This window comes from Danio rerio, chromosome 17 (genome assembly GCF_049306965.1).
Source record: "Danio rerio strain Tuebingen ecotype United States chromosome 17, GRCz12tu, whole genome shotgun sequence".
Taxonomy (NCBI): domain Eukaryota; kingdom Metazoa; phylum Chordata; class Actinopteri; order Cypriniformes; family Danionidae; genus Danio; species Danio rerio.
This window is the reverse complement of record NC_133192.1, coordinates 51,397,501-51,419,304: the sequence shown is the minus strand read 5'-3', so window position 1 is coordinate 51,419,304 and position 21,804 is coordinate 51,397,501. Positions and strand designations below refer to the sequence as shown.

Below are 21,804 nucleotides of genomic sequence, written 5' to 3'. Positions count from 1 at the left end.
ATAACCAATTTTAGTAATACACTATATATACAAACTACGTAAACTAAATATTGCATACGGACCATGAGCATGCGTCAATAGTGCCGCTACATTTGTACAGTGCTCCCAGGACAAATGTCATTCAACCGCAATAGTCAAGACTAAAGCCCATCTGAAGATGCAGGACTTTAGTGCCGTGTACGGGTGTAGTAAAAGGAAAACAAAGCATTAAGGCATCACATTACATAGATAAGACAATTTTGTAGGTTTTTACGATTTTGTACGCTACAAACTTTTGTGCTGAACAAGTAGCGGTATTGATGATAATATAGTCACTTACTGTACTGCCCTGACCATAGGGCAAAGTAGCAGCAACTTCCACAAAATACTAGGCTTATACTAGTTTTGTTGAATAAAATCAGCAAACAATGTAAATGAAATACTGTATGACAACAAGAAACGTTCGAGGTTACTAAAGTAACCCTTCGTTCCCCGAGGAGGGGAACGGAAGCACTATAAGTGGATTTGATTGTAAAATCCACGCATTGGGAGGTTCGGTTCAGAAGCTACTCGTCTGAAAGAGTATTGAACGGGCCAATTAAGAATGAATTGGCAGCGCAAGCCTGCGCAGGTGAGCGGCATAAGCAATCAACTGAGTATATAAGCTCACCTGGCGCCAGCAGACGCTATCCTTTTTAAGCTGAAGAGACTTTCAACAGCTAAGGGACAGTCATTATGGCGACGGAGTATAGTGCTTCCGTTCCCCTCCTCGGGGAACGAAGGGTTACTTTAGTAACCTCGAACGTTCCCCTTCGGGGGGAACTTCAGCACTATAAGTGGATTTGATTGTAAAATCCACGCATTGGGAGCCCATTGAAAGCGCCATAATGACTGCACCTTACCAACACCCCCGATGAGGAGATAGTCAAGCAAGCGTGACGCACCCACATCATGGGGGGCGCGGTCCTCCAACGTGTCCCTGGCCCTAATTTATCCTACTTCAACAGAAGTTTTACGGATTTATATATATTTTTTGGGAAGTCGTGAGCATCTAGATAATTCTAGGAAAATATGACAGTACGTTGGGAAGTGTGCAATCCCGATAGGGAGGACGCTGCGGAGGCCATCCGTTACCCAAGGGGGGATAGATGGCAGAATTTACATATGGACTAGCCCTAAAAAGGGGGAGTACGCATAGCAAAAGAGTGGTTAGCGGGGAGGGAAGACACGGGTCCGCCCAGGGGGGGGGACTTAACCGTGGCTGAATAAGCATATGGGATCGCCTAGTGGGGACCACGCATAGCAGGCACCTTTACCCAAAACGCGGGCTGACCAGCGGGCAGACCTACAACGTAGTGGGCCAGCAAGTGACTCCTCCGCTGAGTCAGTGCTGGGGGCCACGGAGGAATCTGCAGGGCTCACCTGACGGGGAACTTCACTGACAGATAAAAAGGCGCACGTATCTCCGTGTTAGGGAAAATGGCGCAGCAAGCGTGTTTCAACACCCTACCGAATTGTTTCCTCAATCACCAAGGGTTACCTAATACCCTTGAGGAAACCGGCTCCACTCGCAGATTGTAAAACCTTGCAAATGTGTTGGGTGTCACCCAGCCCGCAGCTCTACAGATGTCTGTTAGAGGGGCGCCGCGTGCGCGCGCTCGAGAGGATGCGAAGCTCCGAGTGGAGTGCGCACGCGCTCTCGGGGGACGCGGCTCATCTCGGCTCTGATAGTGAAAGAAAGGCATCCACAATCTAGTGGGAACTTATTTCGGTACGGCACTTCCAGACGAAGAGCTGCTCAGATGATCTAAACTCTGAGTGCGGTCCGGATAATACGCAAAACGCGAACTGGACAATAAAGAAGGGCTGGGTCTGCCTCCTCCGAGGGCAGCGCTTGCAGGCTCACTACCTCGTATTAAAACGGAGTGGTAGGAACCTTGGGCACATATCGCGGGCGGGGTCTCAGGACGTGAGAGAAGCCAGCCCAATTACAGGCACGAGTCACTGACCGAAAAATGCCTCCGGGTCCCCGACCCTCTAATCGATATCAACGCGACCAGCAGAGCTGTCTTCAGGGACAGAAATATACTGAGTCGAGGATCGAAGGGATCTGACGCGGCTTGTGTAGCGAGGGCGAGATCCTAAGAGGGCATGAGAGGGGGCGGGGTGGATTAATTCGCTTAACGCCCCTGAAGAACCGGATGATGAGGTTATGCGTTCCCACGGTGCTGCCAGCCACCGCGTTATGAGAGCGGAGATGGCAGCCACGTAACCTTGAGTGTGGAGGGCGACAGCCTGCTCTCCAACTTCTCTCGGCGTAAAGAAAGCACAACGCTGATCTGGCAAATTACGGGGGTCTTCTCAGCGAGAGACACACCATTCAGTGAATAGACTTCACGTCAGGGCATAGGCGCGCTCGGGGAGGGGGCTCTAGCCCGAGTGACGGTATTAGCCACCGCAATCGGAGGTTACCTAAGTCTTCCTCGCGTCTAAAAATCTCCAAAGATCGGCGAGGGTGCCAGGTGGTGCCCTGTCCCTGAGAGAGTAGGTGCTCTCTCGAAGGGACTGCCAGGGGAGGGCTATCGCGAGGGAGAGCTCTGACATCCAGGTCCGGTTGAGCCAGAGGGGCGCAACCAGCAACCTGTTCCTCGTCCTCCCTGACCTTGCACAGTAACTGCGCGAGCAGGCTCACTGGGGGAAACGCGTATTGCGCGTGCCCCGAGGCCAGCTGTAAGCCAGTGCATCCGTGCCGAGAGCACTCGGTCAGGGAAAGAACAACTGGCAATGAGCGATCTCGGGGGAAGCAACAGATCGATCTGGGCTTCCCCGAATCGCGCCCATATCAGCTGAACAGACTCGGGGTGGAGTCTCCATTCTCCAGGACGCAAGGCTGCCGTGAGAGCGCATCGGCTGCACGGTTGAGCTTGCCTGAATATGAATGGCGTGCAGCGATTTCAGCCGCGGATGACTCCAGAGGAGCAGACGGCGGGCGAGCTGAGACATGCGGCGAGAGCGCATACCCCCTATACGGCTGATATACGCCACCGCCGCCGTACTGGGTACCTTTCCACAGGTCCGCAGCCGCATGCCCGCAACGCACAGCCCCCCAGCCCGTGTTGGAAGCGTCTGCTGAAACGACAACAAGACTGGACGCCTGTTCTAGAGACACCCAGGCCTGTAGGAACGAGGGGTCGCTCCAAGGGCTGAGGGCGCGGCGACACAGCGCAGTAACAGAGACTCGGTGTGCGCGCGCGTGCCATGCGCGTCTGGGGACTCGATCGTGAAGCCAGTGCTGAAGTGGTCTCATATAGAATAATCCGAGCGGCATGAAGCGGCTGCGGATGCCATATGCCCCAGGAGCCTCTGAAATAGTTTCAGTGGGACCACTATTTTACTGTCGAGCTCTCTCAGACAGTACAGCATCAGCTGAGCGCGCTCTCCGGAGAGGCGCGCTGCCATGGTGACCGAGTCCAGCTCCAGCCCGAGAGAAGAGATCCTCTGCACGGGGGCGAGTTTGCTCTTTTCTCGGTTGACCTGAAACCCCCACAGGTGGAAGTGCCAGAGCACTTTGTCTCTGTGCATAATCAACTCTGTGCATAATCAAAAGAGAGGGCAAAATTCAGCCAGTCGTAAAGAAATTGAGTATGCAGATGCCCGCGAGCCGAAGGGGCGCTGAGGCACCCTCCGCGGGCTTGGTGAGGACCCGCGGAGACAGAGAGAGCCCGAAGGGGAGGGCTTTGTATTGCCAAGCTCGACCTTCAAACGCAAACCGCAGAAACTGTCGGTGGCGAGGAAGAGTGGAGACATGGAAATACGCGTCCATCAGGTCTAATGCTGCAGACCAACCCAGAGGACGAACGCACCGGAGGATGCGCTTCTGCGTGAGCATTCTGAACGGCAGCTTGTGCAGGCAGCGGTTCAAAACGCGCAGATCTAGGATTGGCCGTGACCCACCGCTCTTTTTGGGCACGATGAAGCGTGGGCTGTAAAACCCGCTCTCCATCTCGGCTGGAGGGAGCGGCTCGATTGCATCCTTCGCCAGGAGGACAGCAATCTCCTCTCGCAAGACAGGGGCGGACAGGGGGCTGACCCTGGTGAATACACACCCGTGACTTGGGGGGCCGTTTCGCGAACTGAATCGCATAGCCGAGTCTGATTGTGCGTATGAGCCACCGCGAAGAGCTGGCCCGCGCTAACCAGGCAGGCAGAGCTCTCGCTAATGGACTCATCGCTACAATCGCTGACGTACCAGCAGTGGGGCAGCGCGGAGTGGGTGTGCTGATCCGGGAAGCTCGCGGGTCCCACGGAAAAGCTGGAGGTGAGATATTTGCTCTCACTCCAAACCCGAGCTCCGGAGGGGAGGCTCGAGGGGTGGGAGAAAGGAGACCGTCCTCCCAGCGCTCGTGAGCCACTGGCGAAACGCACCAAATCTGCAAGCTAGAAAGCATAGCGTCCCAGACTGGCAGATTTCGGGCTGTCACATCTGGGGAAGTGAAAAGTGCCCTTTCATAATGTTTTCATGGCAGTAAAAAGTGCCGTTGGAAATGGGGCCCCGCCCTCCAGCGGGGAAAGAGCAAGTTCCCTCTTCTCCAAATGGCCTGTCCCAGGGGCGCTTCGCGGTCCGTTGCCGGACTTAGCGGCGTTCTGGGCAGGGGGGCTGCCTGCTTCCGAGGTGCCCGACGCGCTCGCTTCGCCGGAGGCGTGTGCGGGGGCGGAGCAGCTCTCGTAGGCGGGCGCCTTCGGCGAGGAGCAGGTATGAATGGCACGGCGGGCGGAGCGGGCTACGGACCGCCGATAAGACATCACCCACCAACTGCTCTCTCACCGCCTTGAATTCCTGGGTGAATTCACAGACAGTGTCGCCGAACCTGGCTGGGGATATGGGGAAGTCAAGAAAGCAGACTTTGTCGACTTTGCGCATATCAGCCAGGGGTGGCGCTCCTGGACCACTAATGTGGACATCGTCCTCCCCAACGCACACGCAGCGGACTCAGTAGTCCGAAGAGCTAAGTCGGCGGCGGTGCGAAGCTCGTAAGCCTGGGTTGGACCCACCCTCGTGCAGCTCGGCCAGCGCCTGCGCTTGGTAGCGCTGGTAGGTGGCTATCGCATGCAAGGCGGAAGCAGCCTGGCCCGCAGCTATGTAAGCTCTAGCTCCGAGGGAGGTAGATAACTTACAGGCTTTGGATGGGAGACGAGGCGGACCCCGCCAAGAAGAGGCGCCGCGCGGATTTACCGCCATCGCGCACTCAACCTGAGGAATCGCCACATACCCCCTGGCTGTTTCACCGTCAAGAGTGGTTAGGGTGGAGGAACACGCAGCACGAGCAGAAAAAAGTGCTTTACAAGACCGCGTGAGCCTACTCTGCACCTCCAGGAAGAAGGGAACGCCCCTCTAGTCGGTCCGGCCGCGGAGCTGGGGGATAAACCATCTCCAACCCACGGCCGAAGCAGCCCGGGAAAGCACGGCTAACATGTCCGTTTCAGGATCCGTAGTGACAGCGCTCACCAGCCCGAAGGGGGCGAGCGGGTCTGGATCATCATCGGACAATGAAAGCCCACCCTCCGATGCCGCGGTGGACATCTGGTCTCCGGTGTCATCGGGCGTAAGGGCTACCATCTGTTAGACGGATCGCTTCCCCCGCCCGAAGCTTGGATGGAGCGCTTAGAGGAGCGGGAGGTCCGCGGGCCCGTGGGCGACGGATTATCTCTCGCTGAAACCCTCAGATCTGCCCGAGTGCCCGCTGCAGAGCAGGGGACAACTGGGGTGGTTCGCCCTTTTGCAAAGGCTAACCGCGATCTTGCGCAACAGTCATGGCATCGCAATGACGACATGAACTGCCCGCGAGCAGCGCATTAACATGCTGGACCCCCAGACATGTAACGCAGTGCCCGCGCCCATCATCCGAGGACAGGAAACCACCGCATCCAGAAACGCACAGTCGGAGCGCCGTCCTGATAAGGACGTGCTGCACGACTGTGTTGCTCTTTCTGTGAAGTTTGCAACTTTATACGCACCGCTCTGGAGGACCGGACCCAAAGAACGCCAGGCAAGGGAGAAACCCAGCTCGACCGTCTGCCACTGCGTGTACACACTCTGGACCGGGAGAATGCTCTCGTTCGCTCAGAATCGCTGGTCACAGCAGGAGGAACCCTCATCGACTCGATCAGAAAGTCTCTGAAGCGAAAAGGATAGCGTCTGCTGGCGCCAGGTGAGCTTATATACTCAGTTGATTGCTTATGCCGCTCACCTGCGCAGGCTTGCGCTGCCAATTCATTCTTAATTGGCTCGTTCAATACTCTTTCAGACGAGTAGCTTCTGAACCGAACCTCCCAATGCGTGGATTTTACAATCAAATCCACTTATAGTGCTGAAGTTCCCCCCGAAGGGGAACTTGTATTATCTTCGGCTGAGTGAACAAGTCATTCATAACGGAGATTTCTATGCAAACAAATCGCTCCTTGCATTAGAATTAGTATTGAAAGCAGGAGAGGGGTTGTGTTTCCAGGGAGGGAGGATAACACATCTCCATGCAATCAAACACTCGCTCTTTGTTGGCAATATCAGTGGATCACTTATTCATCATTGTAAAAGAGTAATGTTAAAATGATAATATTCTTCATAAATATATATATATATATATATATATATATATATATATATATATATATTTTTTTTTTTTTTTTTTTTTTTTTTTTTTTTACATATATAAATTTGGATACTGAGTGGGAAAGCTCCAGATCATAGATATATGTATGCATGTGTATATATCTCTGGCTTTCAATGGCTAGTCCTCCACTACATCTTGGTCCCACATTCATTTCAAAGAAGCGTTACCCTGTACTAAAATGGCGGCTCTATTGATGCATTCCTTCCAACAGACAACAATAGTGTAGGTGGCATCTAATGTAAATATCTATGTATAGTGCTATATAACATCTTAACCATGCCAAAAGGTTCTTTTTAGTATCTACATAGCATTTAGTGATTCTATTTAGCAAAGTGTTTAGAATATGTGCAAAATTCTTTATAAATGACCTTTCAATATACATTTTAAATGACTTTGTAATACATAATGGCGGTTTAAAACTATAACAGCTATTCCTTACTTACCTAAAAGTAGACAAAAGGACACACATGCACTATTAATTGTGCTTTTTGCCACAATAAATGTATTGCTTGATAGTTAGTAATGCAGTGTTGTAGCATTTAGTAGCATTAAAGGTCCAGTGAAGTTGTTTTAATTGTACCTTTTTGTTTGATGTGTAACGAAATTTGAATTGAAAGATGAAGACAGGGTGGAAAATATTAAAGCATTTGATTGGTCAGAAGATTTGAAGAGAAACTAAAACTGAAAAAAAAAAACAAAAAAAAAAAACAGTTAATCTATTTAGTCAGAAATGACAAACTGCAAGCTTGGAATGTTTATATCTTCGTAATTTAAATGTCGTCACTGTTTTGGAGCACACTAGAGATCCTTAAGACTATTTTGATTTCACAAGGACTTTGAGATATGTAAAATAAGCAGGTTAACACATTAAAATGTGCTAATAAACATCACTCTGCAAGCTAATAAACAATTAGCTAAAATGATAACATATTTTTGTCACTTTAAATGATAACTTACAAGATTTTAAGAAAACAAGGTCAAGAACATGAAACTTATGTTCTTCAACTAAGCAGATGAAACTTAAACTAAGCAGATATGAAATTATGGCAAATGATTTATTTTAACCTTATTAATTAAAATAGAATAATTTTACATACTTTTTTAGTAAATATTCTAGCCTACTAGACTGATTACTCAAAAGTCTTATCCAGGCCTACTGAGTGTGGTTTTTTGACCTTATTTCAGCTACATTTTTTTCCTCCAAAACCACACACACACACACACACACACACACACACACACACACACACACACACACACACACACACACACACACACACACACACACACACACACACACACACACAAACACATATATATATATATATATAGATCCATCCAGCAGAATGCAAAAAATAAAAAATAAAAAGATTGGTCAATACTTTGTAATAAGTATCTGAAATAAGCACAAATGTCAGGACATATCAGAAGGTCTTAGGGACCCCAAAATCACCTCAGACCCCAGAGAGTTAACAGTGTTTTCAAATATGCTACAATTTTATAATTTTGTATGATGAATTTGTGACAATGATGTTTATGTGACATTATGCAAGCATTATAAAACATTAAAAATAACATTAGGACTTATTTTATATTCATAAGACATACAGTATGGCAGTATTTTAATGTCTTCCATATTTCTCTCTTGAAACACTCTACAGTATGATTTTAAAGCCAATACATAAGTCAGTGTGGTTATTATAGTGCTGTTTAATAAGTGATGGGCTGGTGTTGGTTTGCACTGTTTTGGATTGTCCTCACAGGACATTTGATCGGACACAACATGGCAAAGCTCTCAGCTACAAGAGCATTTCCTGACCGGCACTAAAACATTTAGAAGGTGGAAACACTTCCTATTCAATCTATATTGCTTAAACTACAGTTTAAGACCAATCATAATAAACATATATATATATATATATATATATATATATATATATATATATATATATATATATATATATATATATATATATATAAAATTCTAAAAGATAGTTACATGTAAAATAAATAGAAAAATATTTGGGGTATATGTGGGGTGTCAAATAAACAAATAAAAAAATAAATGACCATAAAATATTGATATGACAAGTGATATAAGAATATCAAATGTCTACAATAGTATTAATTAAAAAGAAACTCCCTCTCCTAAAAGCTCAAACTCCCCTCTCACCTTGCAAACTGGAGGGAGCACCAGGCTTCGAGTATCTTATAAGCTCAGGGTTTTCTCCTGGAACAGCAAGCCAAATAAGCTTTATAATCAATCATCAGCTAAGTGTAAACTCTTAAAATAATACTATTAGGAGCCAATCACACCGAACGCGCAGAAACACGGGGCACAGCAGTCAGTCAGAAAAAAGAGGCCTAACAAAGGAAAACTTTTATTAGCTATTTTTCCATACTTGACAGGTAACCATTTCAGTTGAGCATCTCCAGAAAATCTTATATTAGAGTTTAACATGCAATTTAATTGTATGTGTGTCTCAATGATATTGTTTAACAATAGGCATGGACTGGTATAAGATTCCAATGGTATAATATACTTGGATACAAAGTTCATGGATTCACAGTATTGTGATTACTGCTCTAAAATATATTGTTTTTATATGTCTGGGTAAAAATTATTACATATTTTTCTCTTTGAAAACAATATACTTAATTTTTTTAAAGAAATATTTTGGAGCAGTAAACATGTCAGACTAAATAATGAAAATGAATCATAGACTTTTGCTGTCTTCATTAGTTTAAAAAAACACTGATTTCTTTATGATTTAAAACAGCATCTTTAGATATCATTTCTGCTGGAGATGCTGTTGACCAAAAAAAATAAAAATAAATAAATAAATGTTAATAAAAAAATCTTACTCATACCTTTGATTCATTATATGACTTTTTTTTTTATCACAACATGTTTTTGTTTTGTCTGTGTAAATGTCTGTGTTTTTCAAGATACATTTCTGGACATTTTTTTTTTTTACTGTAAATTTTACACATTAATTTTTTTTTTACAGATTCATAAACAACTTACACCATATTTAACTATCAGATCGTCTACATATTCAAGTTGCCCAAAGAGTTTAACGGATTACATACAAATGGCGTGGATCTCTCCCGCACAACTCATTGTCTTGTGAAACATAATCTTATTAGCAATAAAATAAAACAAACAAATAAAACAGCAATAAAACAATCTCGTTCTCATTCAACTTTAATGTTATCCTCTCTTCTGTGGCACCAACAAGCTGTCTCCGTCTCCGGGACAATCGGGTTAAATGCTTTAAGTCCTTAACCAGTGCCAACCAGGGGTCATATATGTCCTTGAGTGTACAGTTTGTGGTGTTGGCCTTACAAAAGGGTGCCTCATCATGTTAAGCCCCCGGAAGAAACAGGACACCTTACTTGGAGTGTCCCAATAACATCTGAAACCTGGAGACTCACATAACACAAGTCACCTTTCTCTTGCGCTCTGCCTATGAGCACATGCTTGACTTTGTATAACAAGGGATTCCTAATGCGGAATAAATGACAACTGTATGTATTATTTTGGTCTCTGTCTGAATAGTCTTACCCCCTACAACATTTAATTGTTCATTTATGGTGTAAGTCTTAACATGCAAAATTACTGAACAGGTTGTCATCATATTTAGTCATAATGGATTTTTCTAGACATTTCCATCCAACCTTTTGTTCTAAATCTGTAAACAATTGGTAAATTTCTCTCAGGTGATTTTTGACGTTTTCTAATTAAGATGCATTTCAAATGTGATTGTCCTATGTTCACATTTCTACTTTTGTTTTCTTTTTTCTTTGTGCTATGCAGTACTGTCTTTTCCTTTTTGTGTCACAATGACATGGTCTGTCAACAAATTACAGTACAAAGTCATACAATTAGCCATAGTTTACATCAGAACACCTCTCCAGAGTACTCTGTTATATTGACAACATGACTAAGTATTTGACTTACGCGTACACCATGACTCAAGGACTTGTCATTCTGATGGCACTGACACCTTCATCGACTCAGAAATGTAATTTTGAGAGATGAACTAAAAATTTTGAGCAAGAGACTGGCCTCTGCAGGTAATCAATGGTGTTTTGCCATTTGTATGTGTTGTTTCGAGAAATGAACTTACTGTTTTACAAACTTTAACTCTGAGAAATGTACCAAAGAGACTGAAAAAAACTGTTATTGCATCAAATTAATTCATACCTGAAATTACTGTAAAAAAATATAAAAAGATGAATCTTGTGTGACTGTATACTGTAAAAATGCAGAGTTTCACACATTTCATTAATGTTGTCCCAACACAAGGTTAACTTAATAAATTTAGGTGGATTAAAGATAAAATAATTAAGTTGTGGACAAAAAAATCCCAAGAATTATCTTATTTATTCATTCATTCATTCATTCATTCATTTTCTTGTCAGCTTAGTCCCTTTATTATTCCGGGGTCGCCACAGCCAACTTATCCAGCAAGTTTTTACGCAGCGGATGCCCTTCCAGCAGCAACCCATCTCTGGGAAACATCGACACACACACTCCACAGCACTATGTCCTGCGCCACTGCTTCGCCCAGAATTATGTTATGTATAAGTAATTCAAACAAGCAGCAAAAAAAAAAAAAAACGGGCAAGGTCCAACAGATATTTTGATTAATTTGTTACAAATGCAGTTGGGTTACTTAAGCTTTAAGTTGTACGTTGATTTTAATTTTTTTTTTACTTGATTATGATTCATTTTATTCATTGTTCGAGTGTGACCTGCTGCTGTTAACTGTCGGTTATTGCTGTATTGCCCTTTGGGGAAATTAAAGACATTCCAAGTTCCAAAATATATGTTTACATTAAAAGTAACAAATATGTATGAAAGACAAATACAAAGAAATCAAAACAAAACCAAAAATTCCAGACATATGTAATATACAGTTGAAGTCAGAATTATTATCCCCCTTTTGATTTTTTTTTCTTTTTTAAATATTTCCCAAATTATGTTTAACAAAGAAAAGAAATTCACAGTATGTATGATAATATTTTTTTCTTTTGGAGAAAGTCTTATTTGTTTTACTTTGACTAGACTTTTGACTTTAGACTTTTGACTAGACTAGACTAAGCAGTTTTTATTAAAAAAAAAAAAAAAAAAAAAAAACATTTTAGGTCAATATTATTAGCCCCTTTAACCTATATATATTTTTTTGGATAGCTTAAATGTCAATTTAAGCTAAATACGAGTATCCTGAAAAATATCTAGTGAAATATTCTGAGCCGTCATCATGGCAAAGATAAAATAAAACAGTTATTAGAAATGAGTTATTAAAGCTATTATGTTTAGAAATGTGTTGAAAAAAATCTTCTCTCCACTAAACAGAAATTGGAGGAAAATATACAGGGGGGCTATATATATAAATATATATATATATATATATATATATATATATATATATATATATATATATACACACACACACACACACACACACACACACACACACACACACACACACACACACACACACAAAGTTACACACAAAGCAAATAAATCCGTGTAAATCTGGGAAAAATTATATAAGATTGATCGAAACTTCCTTAATTATGCATTAGAACTCTTAGTGGCTATTAAATGCCCTCTACCAGTACAAATGCTTTCTCAAAATGACTCTTTCTTAAAGTTACAGTACACCAAAAATGTATATTATGTCATCATTTACTCACTCTCCTGTATGAGTTTGTTTCTACTGCTTAACACACACAAAAAAGGGATATTTTGAAGAATGTTGCAAAATGCTTTCCAACATTCTTTAAAATATCTACTTTTCTGTTCAAAATGTTTAGAACCACTCAATGATGATTGAATAATTTGCAATCAGAACATTTACGAGTGAACTGTCGCTTTAATGGATTTGCTATGTCATTTTTGTTGGAATTAGACTGGTGCAAACAATCTGCCATGCATATGTATGAGGTATGATTTTCACAGTCACTTACCTTTTGCTCATGATGCAGAGCTGCGCCAGTCTCTCAAGATCCTGGGCCTGTGAAGCCTGTTCTGATAGCTCCTCTTGAGACAGACATCCTGACGACCCCAATGTCCCGTCTTCCTGAGACCCTGATTCACACAAAGACTGTCAGAAATCACACAGATGATGCCAATAGCATTCACAGAGAATCACACGTACACTGACAAGTAGACTGTGACAAGACTGAAAAAGACAGCGAGGAGGGAGGAAAGGAAGGAGGGAGGGAGGAGAGAAGAGGGATCTCTGCCACCACACCCACACATTCAAATGCTATTACAAATAAAACAAACATATGAAAAACAGAAGCTTAGCAGGACCAGCTGGAATGATTCGTTGAGCATTTCAGGAAGGCAATTCCAAGAAAACTACATATGATTTATAAATATGACCCTTAGTGTTTCTGAAATGCAGTGAATTTTTTTTTATTGATTTAGTACAATTTTCACAAGCTGTTGGTACATTTTCAAAACTCTTAGCATACTTAAATTGCAACAGATTACCAAAAGTGCACTGTTTTTCAAACATTTCAGCATGTTTTCAATTGTGTTAGTATGACACACATAATCCCAAAATGAGATTTTTTTCCTACACAAAAAAAGTGTTATGGATCATCTACATAAATGTCTTACATAAAGTTATTATTATCATATCATGTCATTCAGTTTAATACATCTGATAACACTTTATTTGAAGTCATTAAATCTTTATAATCATGACATAGCATGTCATGAATGTGAATGAGAAAACTGTCATTAAGTGGCATATGCTCAGTTATGACATCTTAAATGCAAAGATCACATTGTTTGTTATGACAAGTTGACATAAATACATCACAACCTGTTTTGTCTTTGTCAAGACAACAAAACTTGTCAGAAATATGTCATAAACATGATTATGTTCATAGATTGTCAACTTTTCTGATTGCGGTCTCATAAATTACAAATTAATACAAGATTAGCATTCTCAGCATTACATTTCTGGACAGAATCTGGCCAAGCAAATGCCTCTCAGTTCTACAAAAACACAGTAGCCCTACATATACTGGAAGAACAATTACAGTAATACTGTAATCAACAACACATAGGTTTTGACAGTTATGATTTTAAGCATTTAGGCTACAGCAGGGGTACCCAAACTTGGTCCTGGAGGGTCGGCGTCCTGCATAGTTTACAGTGTTTCCCCTCCCAACGGCTTTCCCGCTAAATAGCCATTTGCAATACAAATTTAATCTATGCCACCTTATAATACATTTGGGAGCATTTGTGCGACTGCATATAATGGTTGTAGTGCGACCTGTTTTAGTTTTTTTCTTAAAATGTGCTGAATTGCTCTTCCCTGCCGTTATATTGCTTCTGTCAATCACTCGAGGCTTTACACTGTTAGATAATAGGGCTTTTATGACGGGTAACACAAACAACGCAATTAAAAGTACACATGTTTACAAACCCACTCAAAGTTACAAATAAAGGCTTTGATGAGAGCGATCGTGGTGAATGTTGATCCACCAGCCGAGATCAACCAGAGTGTTTTCGGAGAGAGTGCAGAAAGACTTTGGGTGGATCAGCTGTTTTAATAGACTAAATTTCGATGTGTTGCATTCACTGCGTGTTCAGCGCAAATAGCCGTAAATGTAAAATCTAACACTATACATTATCGCCAAAGAAGCTCGCCTTCAAGTTTAAAGTGAAACCTCAGCTCATGACAAAGAACGGTACTGCGCATGAGGTCATCACGAGAATCCTGCTTTGCCTGCTTATATATTAGGTCAGCTGACTCGCCTGTTTTTTTCCACAAACATAGAAAGTTTTAATAGAGAACATAACGAAACTGCACATTTAAAATGACACAAACTGAAAGCAAAACTTATAAAGAGTGGTAGAAGTGAGATTCCTTTTGTTTGTCTGTTCTTCCTTGACATAAATACTATTTTTCTATTTAGTTACTGATGACTGCTTTGCATCTTTCAGCATTGAATTGAATGATTTATTAAAATCTTACGTTTATGTTTTGTAGCAGAAATATTACTTGTTTATTTAATTAACATGCATATAAAAACAATTGTGCAAAAAGGCCATTTCTTATTGCAATGCTTCATTTTTGTTTAATGCAAACCATAGATTTATTTTTCATAATGTAATAGTAGGACTTTATTTAAGCACATTCAAGCACATTCAAGGAAGCTTGATAATGACAAATTTTATTCATTGTTAATATTATTGACATCATCGTTGATTGAAATTATTGTTTTACAGCTAATCTGAATGGATTCAAAAACATTACTTTTTTTTTTTTTTTTACACAAATGTTCTAACTATTTAACTTAATTTAAAATAAATAAATTAATTTAAAATAAACATATTTCCCTCCAAAAGTGGAGTGTTCCTTTAAAAGGCCTGTGAAGGCACTTTGAAATGTGCAGTTTTTATTGGATGTTTGATGTAATCTCAACTGAAAAATGAAGAGATGGTGAGAGAGAGAGTAGCTCCTTTCCTTTAAAAACAGCCAATAGCGTTTAGTTTTTCATATATCTCAGTCAGTGAGAGTGCTTGAGATCAAGTGCATCAAATGAAGGCAAATAAAAAGTGACTTAAAAAAAAGGGGGGGGGGGGGGGGCATACAAGCTAGAGAACATTTGAATGGTCAAGATTTGATGAAAAACTGAAGTATGAGGTGACATGAAAAAAATAAAATCGTTGATCCATTTAGGCGAACATGACAAACTGGATGTTTATATCAGTTTTATATATTCTAAATTTTGTCACTGTTTTGGAGCAAACTAGATTATATATACACCCTTAATGCTAACAGACTTTATTTTAATTTTACTGGCCTTTAAGTAGTTTTGACCCTTAGCATTCAATGTCAGACTTTTGCAGAGCTTTTGAAACCAACTATTTTAATCCAAGAGACATTAATGCACATGTGCGAGATAAGCATAGACTATGCACACTATCCAAACACCCTAGTATACGGAAGTATACTTTGGGCTTAATGCAAGCAACACAAGCAGAAGGCTTATGCTTAAATAAAAAGGGAAATGCGTAAACATTCTATGTATACAAAAGCTTAGGAATGCATTTACAGTTGAAAGACGTTTACATACACGCTAAAAAAAGGCAAGGCAAGGCAAGGCAAGTTTATTTATATAGCACATTTCATACACAATGGCAATTCAAAGTGCTTTACATAAACAAGAATAAAAGAAACAAGTAAAATAAAAATAAAAACAAATAATAAAAATGCGTAAAAACAAAACAAAACATAAAAACAGGTAAAATGTGATATAAAAGAATGAAGAAGAAGAGAAAAACATGATAGTGCAATCTGTCGGACGCAGCACAGTGCTCATTCAGTAAAGGCACAGCTAAACAGATGTGTTTTCAGTCTTGATTTGAATGTGCCTAATGTTGGAGCACATCTGATCATTTCTGGAAGCTGATTCCAGCAGCGGGGGGCATAGTGGCTAAAAGCCGATTCACCCTGCTTTGACTGAACTCTTGGAACTTCTAGTTTATATGATCCTAATGATCTGAGTGATCTGTTAGGTTTGTATTCAGTGAGCATATCTGTGATGTATTTAGGTCCTAGGCCATTTAGTGATTTATAGACCAGTAAAAATACTTTAAAATCTATTCTGAATGTAACTGGCAGCCAGTGTAAAGACCTGAGGACAGGTGTGATGTGCTCTGATTTTCTGGTTCTGGTTAGAATTCTGGCTGCAGAGTTCTGGATGAGCTGCAACTGTCTGACTGTCTTTTTAGGAAGGCCAGTGAGGAGTCCATTACAGTAATCCACCCTGCTGCTGATGAAAGCATGAACAAGTTTCTCTAAGTCTTCACTAGAAACAAAGCATCTGATTCTTGCTACGTTTTTGAGATGATAGTATGCTGATTTACTGACTGCTTTGACATGACTGTTGAAACTCAGATCTGACTCAAGAGTCACACCAAGATTCTTGATCTTATTTTTTGTCGTTTGACCTTTAGTGCCAAGATACGCATTTACCTTGAGAACCTCATCTCTGTTGCCAAACGCAATGACTTCAGTTTTCTCTTTGTTTAACTGAAGAAAGTTTTGGCACATCCAATTGCTCATTTCATCAATGCATTGGCAGAGGGTGTCAATGGGGCTGTAGTCATTAGGCACTAAGGCTAGGTAGATCTGAGTGTCATCAGCATAGCTGTGGTAGGAGATTTGGTTCTTTCTCATTATTTGGCTTAGAGGGAGCATGTAAAGGTTGAACAGGAGAGGTGCCAGAATCGAGCCTTGTGGGACTCCACATGTCATGGGTGTCCACCTCGACCTATGGTCACCTATACTGACATGGTAACCTCTCCCTTCAAGGTAAGATCTAAACCATTTGAGGACCGTGCCAGACAGCCCAACCCAGTTTTCCAGCCTATCCAGAAGTATGTTGTGATCGACAGTGTCAAATGCAGCACTGAGATCCAACAATACCAGCACTGTTATTTTACCTGAATCTGTATTTAGGCGTGTATCATTGATTATCTTTATAAGAGCGCTCTCTGTACTGTGATGTGCTCTGAAACCAGATTGAAAATTGTCTAAACACCCCCCTGAAGTTTAAGAACTTGTTAACCTGGTTAAAAACAACAAAGGAACTTGACCATTTTTTAAAAAAATGTCTGATGGTAAATCATACAAAACATTTACTATTTTAGGTCTGTTAGGATTACCTAAATGACTGACATTTGCTAAATGCCAGGTTAATGAGAGAACTGATTTTAAAGGTTTTATTTATACATTATACATATTTATACATACATATATTCTACATTATGTTCTTTTTTCATGATACCATGTATGCTGTGTAGACCAGTCCCTCCTGCAGCAAAACAGCACCACAACATTATGCTGCTGCCCCCAGACTTCACAGTTGAGATGGTGTTCTTAGGCTTGTAAGCTTTCACCTTTGTCCTCCAAATGTAACACTGGTCATTATGGCCAAACAGTTCAATCTTAGTTCCATCAGATCACAGGACATGTCATTATTTTTTCCCCAGTGTAATTTAGCAAATTGTAATCTAGCAAATTGTAATCAATAGTTCTGTTGATTCTGGCTTGTTGGTTTTTCCTTGTTGTCACACAAGGTAGCAGTGTGTTTGAGGTTTTCCTTACATACTATTCTACAGTTGTGCCTCCAATTAATTTAAATGTTGTCAATTAGCCAATCAGAAACTTCCAAAACCTTGACACCATCATCTGAGCTTTTTCAGAGGCATAATAATCTTATTGTATGTAAACTTGACTTTAAAGAAAAGTTATAACAAATTCTCAAAAATAATCTCTCTCATCATTCTACTATTAAGCATAATAGAAACAAATTTGATAATCCTACCTTACCTAAAAAGGAAAAAGTTTAGTCACAATAACATCTGACTTTTTAAAAAAAAATGTTTATGTGCCTTTTTAAACAGTGTATGTAAACTTCTGGTTTCAGCTATATATATATATATATATATATATATATATATATATATATATATATATATATATATATATATATATATATATATATATATATATTTAAACTCAACTCTACTAAATGGGATCAATATATCTGTTGAATGCTATAGAGATCGTATCACAATATCTACAGAAATATACTGCCGTATCCCAAGTGATGATCGGAAACTGAGAAGGTCTCATGCCAAAGCAAGGAAATAAAACTTGGCCAAAATGCTGAATCAGGTAGCGTTCCCATGATACTTAACAGCTCTTTAATGAGGTAATGTATAGCCTGGTCATATATCTCCCTTGAATTTTGTATTCTCTGCTGCCCAAGCGAGGGCTCTATGCTGTCTCAGCATTGAGCAGACAGTTAGAGGAATGGCAGACGTCCACCGCTGGACCAGATCGATGGGTCTCCTTCATCATAAATTCTGGTGAATCCCAGAGCAAATCAAGATGAAGCTCGGTTAAATATTCTCCTGGTCTCTGACAGGACCTTGGGGACAGGTTTGGTTGCTGGGTCCGTGTTTTGTAACTTGTGCACTTTTACTAGCGGACAACTGTAGATGCAAAAACTATTTGTGATAAACAATATTTTTATTGAATGCAAATGCGCATACCTTCTTTATGAGTAAGCCATTGAATTATTCACTGAATTGATTTGCTTACTCGTAAACTGTAACATTATACCTCTTTTGGATCATTCAACTTTGGAACTTTATTATCTGACAGAGTAGTATTTTTGTGTTGGATATCCAAGTAAGCGACAACTGAACTTAAAGGAATAATTAACCCCATTAATCCCCTGGCAGGAGTATGGGTTAGTTCTAGGATGTATTTATTTATTTTGAAAACTTCAAATAAATGGTTACTACACAAAAAACATTATACAGCATGCAAGAGCCTGGATAAAACTACTTTAACTGTGTTACTCTAAAAGAATAAAGTCATATACACCAAGGATGGTTGGAGGATGAGTAAATTATGGGGTAGTTTTTATTTTTGAGTGAACAATTGCTTTAGCTCTTTGTTTTTTAAGAACATAATATTCTGGTACTTAATACAAAATGTTTATCTACCATTTTTTATTTTTTTTGTTTTATTTTTTGTTTTCTTTGTTATATGACATAGGGTTAATTATGAAGCTATCTCCGGACCCAAAGACAAAAAAAAAAAAAAAAAGCAATAGAAAAATATAAAACAGACGAAAAAAAATTAATTTAAGCAAATATGATCTGAACTTTTTTTGACATTATTTTTGACAAATCTGGACAAAATGGAGAATGTTTCAGGCTTCTAAAACAGTTTGCTAAAGCCAATTTTTCAGAAACATTTGCTGTACCTGGTAAACACCTTCAAACTATGGTCAGTGGTGATTATATAATAGGTTGGTGTGGCTCTGCCTTATTTGACATGGAAATTTTTTTCCAATCCACTTCTTCTGTTCAATGCCTCAGAAGTAGTTTCATCCATAGGGCATAAACACTCTGAGACTATTCGGCATTTTGTCACATAAGATATTTTATTAAATGAATAGTCCCGGTTATTGATTCTGATTCGTTGAACTGCATTTAAAGCTGTTGTAAAATACTGTACAAACATACACGTGACTGTTGATTAACAACAATTTCACTTTCAGTACAGTGCCAAAGAGGTTTTATTTGCTTTAAACTTTATTTATTTATTTATTTGCTTTGTTTTATTTTGCGAATCCTAATACAACTATAATGGTATATGGAATTTATAATTTTTACTCGAAAGCAAATTACAAAAAAAATTACTTTTAGTTCTGTTAGTGTGTTTCAGTCAACAACTTATCAGGCATTGGATAAAATTGAGAGAGAATACAAGAACCAGCATGAGTCAGCCTCAATTATCAGCACTATCACAACCAAAGTGTATTTTAACCTTTGAAAAATATGTTATTTCTTTAAAAGAGCCTTTTGTGAAATGACAAGATTCAATGGATGTTAAAGTTTCTTAATGGAAACAGCGATGTCAATAAAGATGCCTTTATTTCTAAGAATGTGGTTGAGATGACTAGTCAGAATAAAGCATTTTAGAGATTAAATTTTTTTAAACTATCATATACAAGCAATGCGCAATATCACAACCCGAAGACTGTCTGATGTTATCATCTTACTCTATATAATGATTTACAGCTACTGTATATACACAATAAAAATTGCTGTAAAATTTAAAGTATTGCAAGAAATACATATAGAGTTATGTATAGATACATAAGAGTTTGCATGTTCTCTCAGTGTTTGTGTGGGTTTCCTCCGAGTGCTTCAGTTTCCCCTACAATCCAAAGACATGCGCTATTAACCTTATTCTTCAATGCAGAAGAGCACTCGTTTTTGTTATTGTTTTAACTTCATATTCAGCTCCCTATGGGAGAATCGACTTGAAAAAATAAACTGCAGAAAACGGTCAAACTACTTGCTTTACAAACAACTAGCTCTACAAACAAAGCAGAATTATATTGTAAGTAAATGTCAGTTTGCAATATCAAGAAGCATAACAAGCTGTTTTCAACATCTAAAAATTAATGCAAGTGAATAAGACTGGAAGTCTCCAGCCAAAAAGAATCAAATGGCTGCACCCTCTCATATGCAAAGAATAAGGTGAATAGGTAAATTGAATGAACCAAATTGGCAGTAGAGTAAGTGTGTGAATGAGTGTGTATGGGTGTTTCCCAGTACTGGGTTGCACCTGGAAGGGGATCCGCTGTGTAAAACTGCTGGATAAGCTTCACTCCGCGGTGGCGAGCCCTGATAAATAAAGGGACTAAGTCGAAGGAAAATTAGTGAATGAACAGGCAATTTTGGTTGCCATTAATACCGTAAAATTTACAAGTTCACTTAAAACTAACAATTACTATTGTGCTGTAAAACAACAGCACAGTCATAACTGTTCAATTAAACTGTGTTTGTAAATTTGACCAGTAATACAGTTAAATGTACAAGCGCACTGTAGTTTTCAGCACAACTTTAATTGTTAATTTACAGCAAACCTGTAAATTTTACGATATTAATGGAAAAAAATTGTCACTAATACTGTATATTTTAAAGCAATGTTTAACCCTGTAGCTCATAAATGAAATAAGAGATCACTTGTAAATTTTACGTAAGATCTCCTGCTTTACAAACTATTTAGGGATGTACATTAAAAAAAAAAAAAACTTTTAAATTTTACAGTATTACTGGAAATCAAAATTGCCATTTTACATATTTTTTTTTTACACTGTATCTTTTAAATGAAAATAGAGACCACTTTAAAGTTATATAAACATTCACAAAATCAGTCTTAAGTTGCAGGGGTATATTTATATGTACTGTATTTGCTAACAGGCAAAAAATACATTCGTTCAAAATTCTACATTTTTTCTTTTACTCCAAAAATCATAAAAATATTAAGTAAATATCAAGTTGCAATATATTTAGTATGTTTCCAACTGTAAATATATAAAAACATACAGTTTGATTATTAATAGAAAAAATTTAATTTGAACAACTTTAGAGAATTTTTTTAAATAAAAAAAAAATAAAATAAAAAATAAATAGATAACACTCCATATTTTTAAATTCCAGATTTTGCAAATCCATAAACATTGGCCAACATCAACCATCCATCAGTTAAATACTGATTATTCTGCTTTTAGATGATGC

The 21,804-nt window shown here is 39.8% G+C and overlaps 1 protein-coding gene across 3 annotated transcripts in view; it reads right to left on the bottom strand.

The window, feature by feature from the left end:
• Positions 1-21,804, bottom strand: part of si:dkey-206p8.1 — a 60,814-nt gene that overhangs the window by 23,107 nt on the left and 15,903 nt on the right. For all 3 annotated transcript variants that reach the window (XM_073928668.1, XM_009293275.5, XM_009293276.5), the window contains exon 4: positions 12,630-12,750. In XM_073928668.1, the coding sequence (XP_073784769.1) occupies positions 12,630-12,640 (11 nt within the window). In that variant the 5' untranslated portion in view covers positions 12,641-12,750. The remainder of the gene's footprint in view (positions 1-12,629; positions 12,751-21,804) is intronic.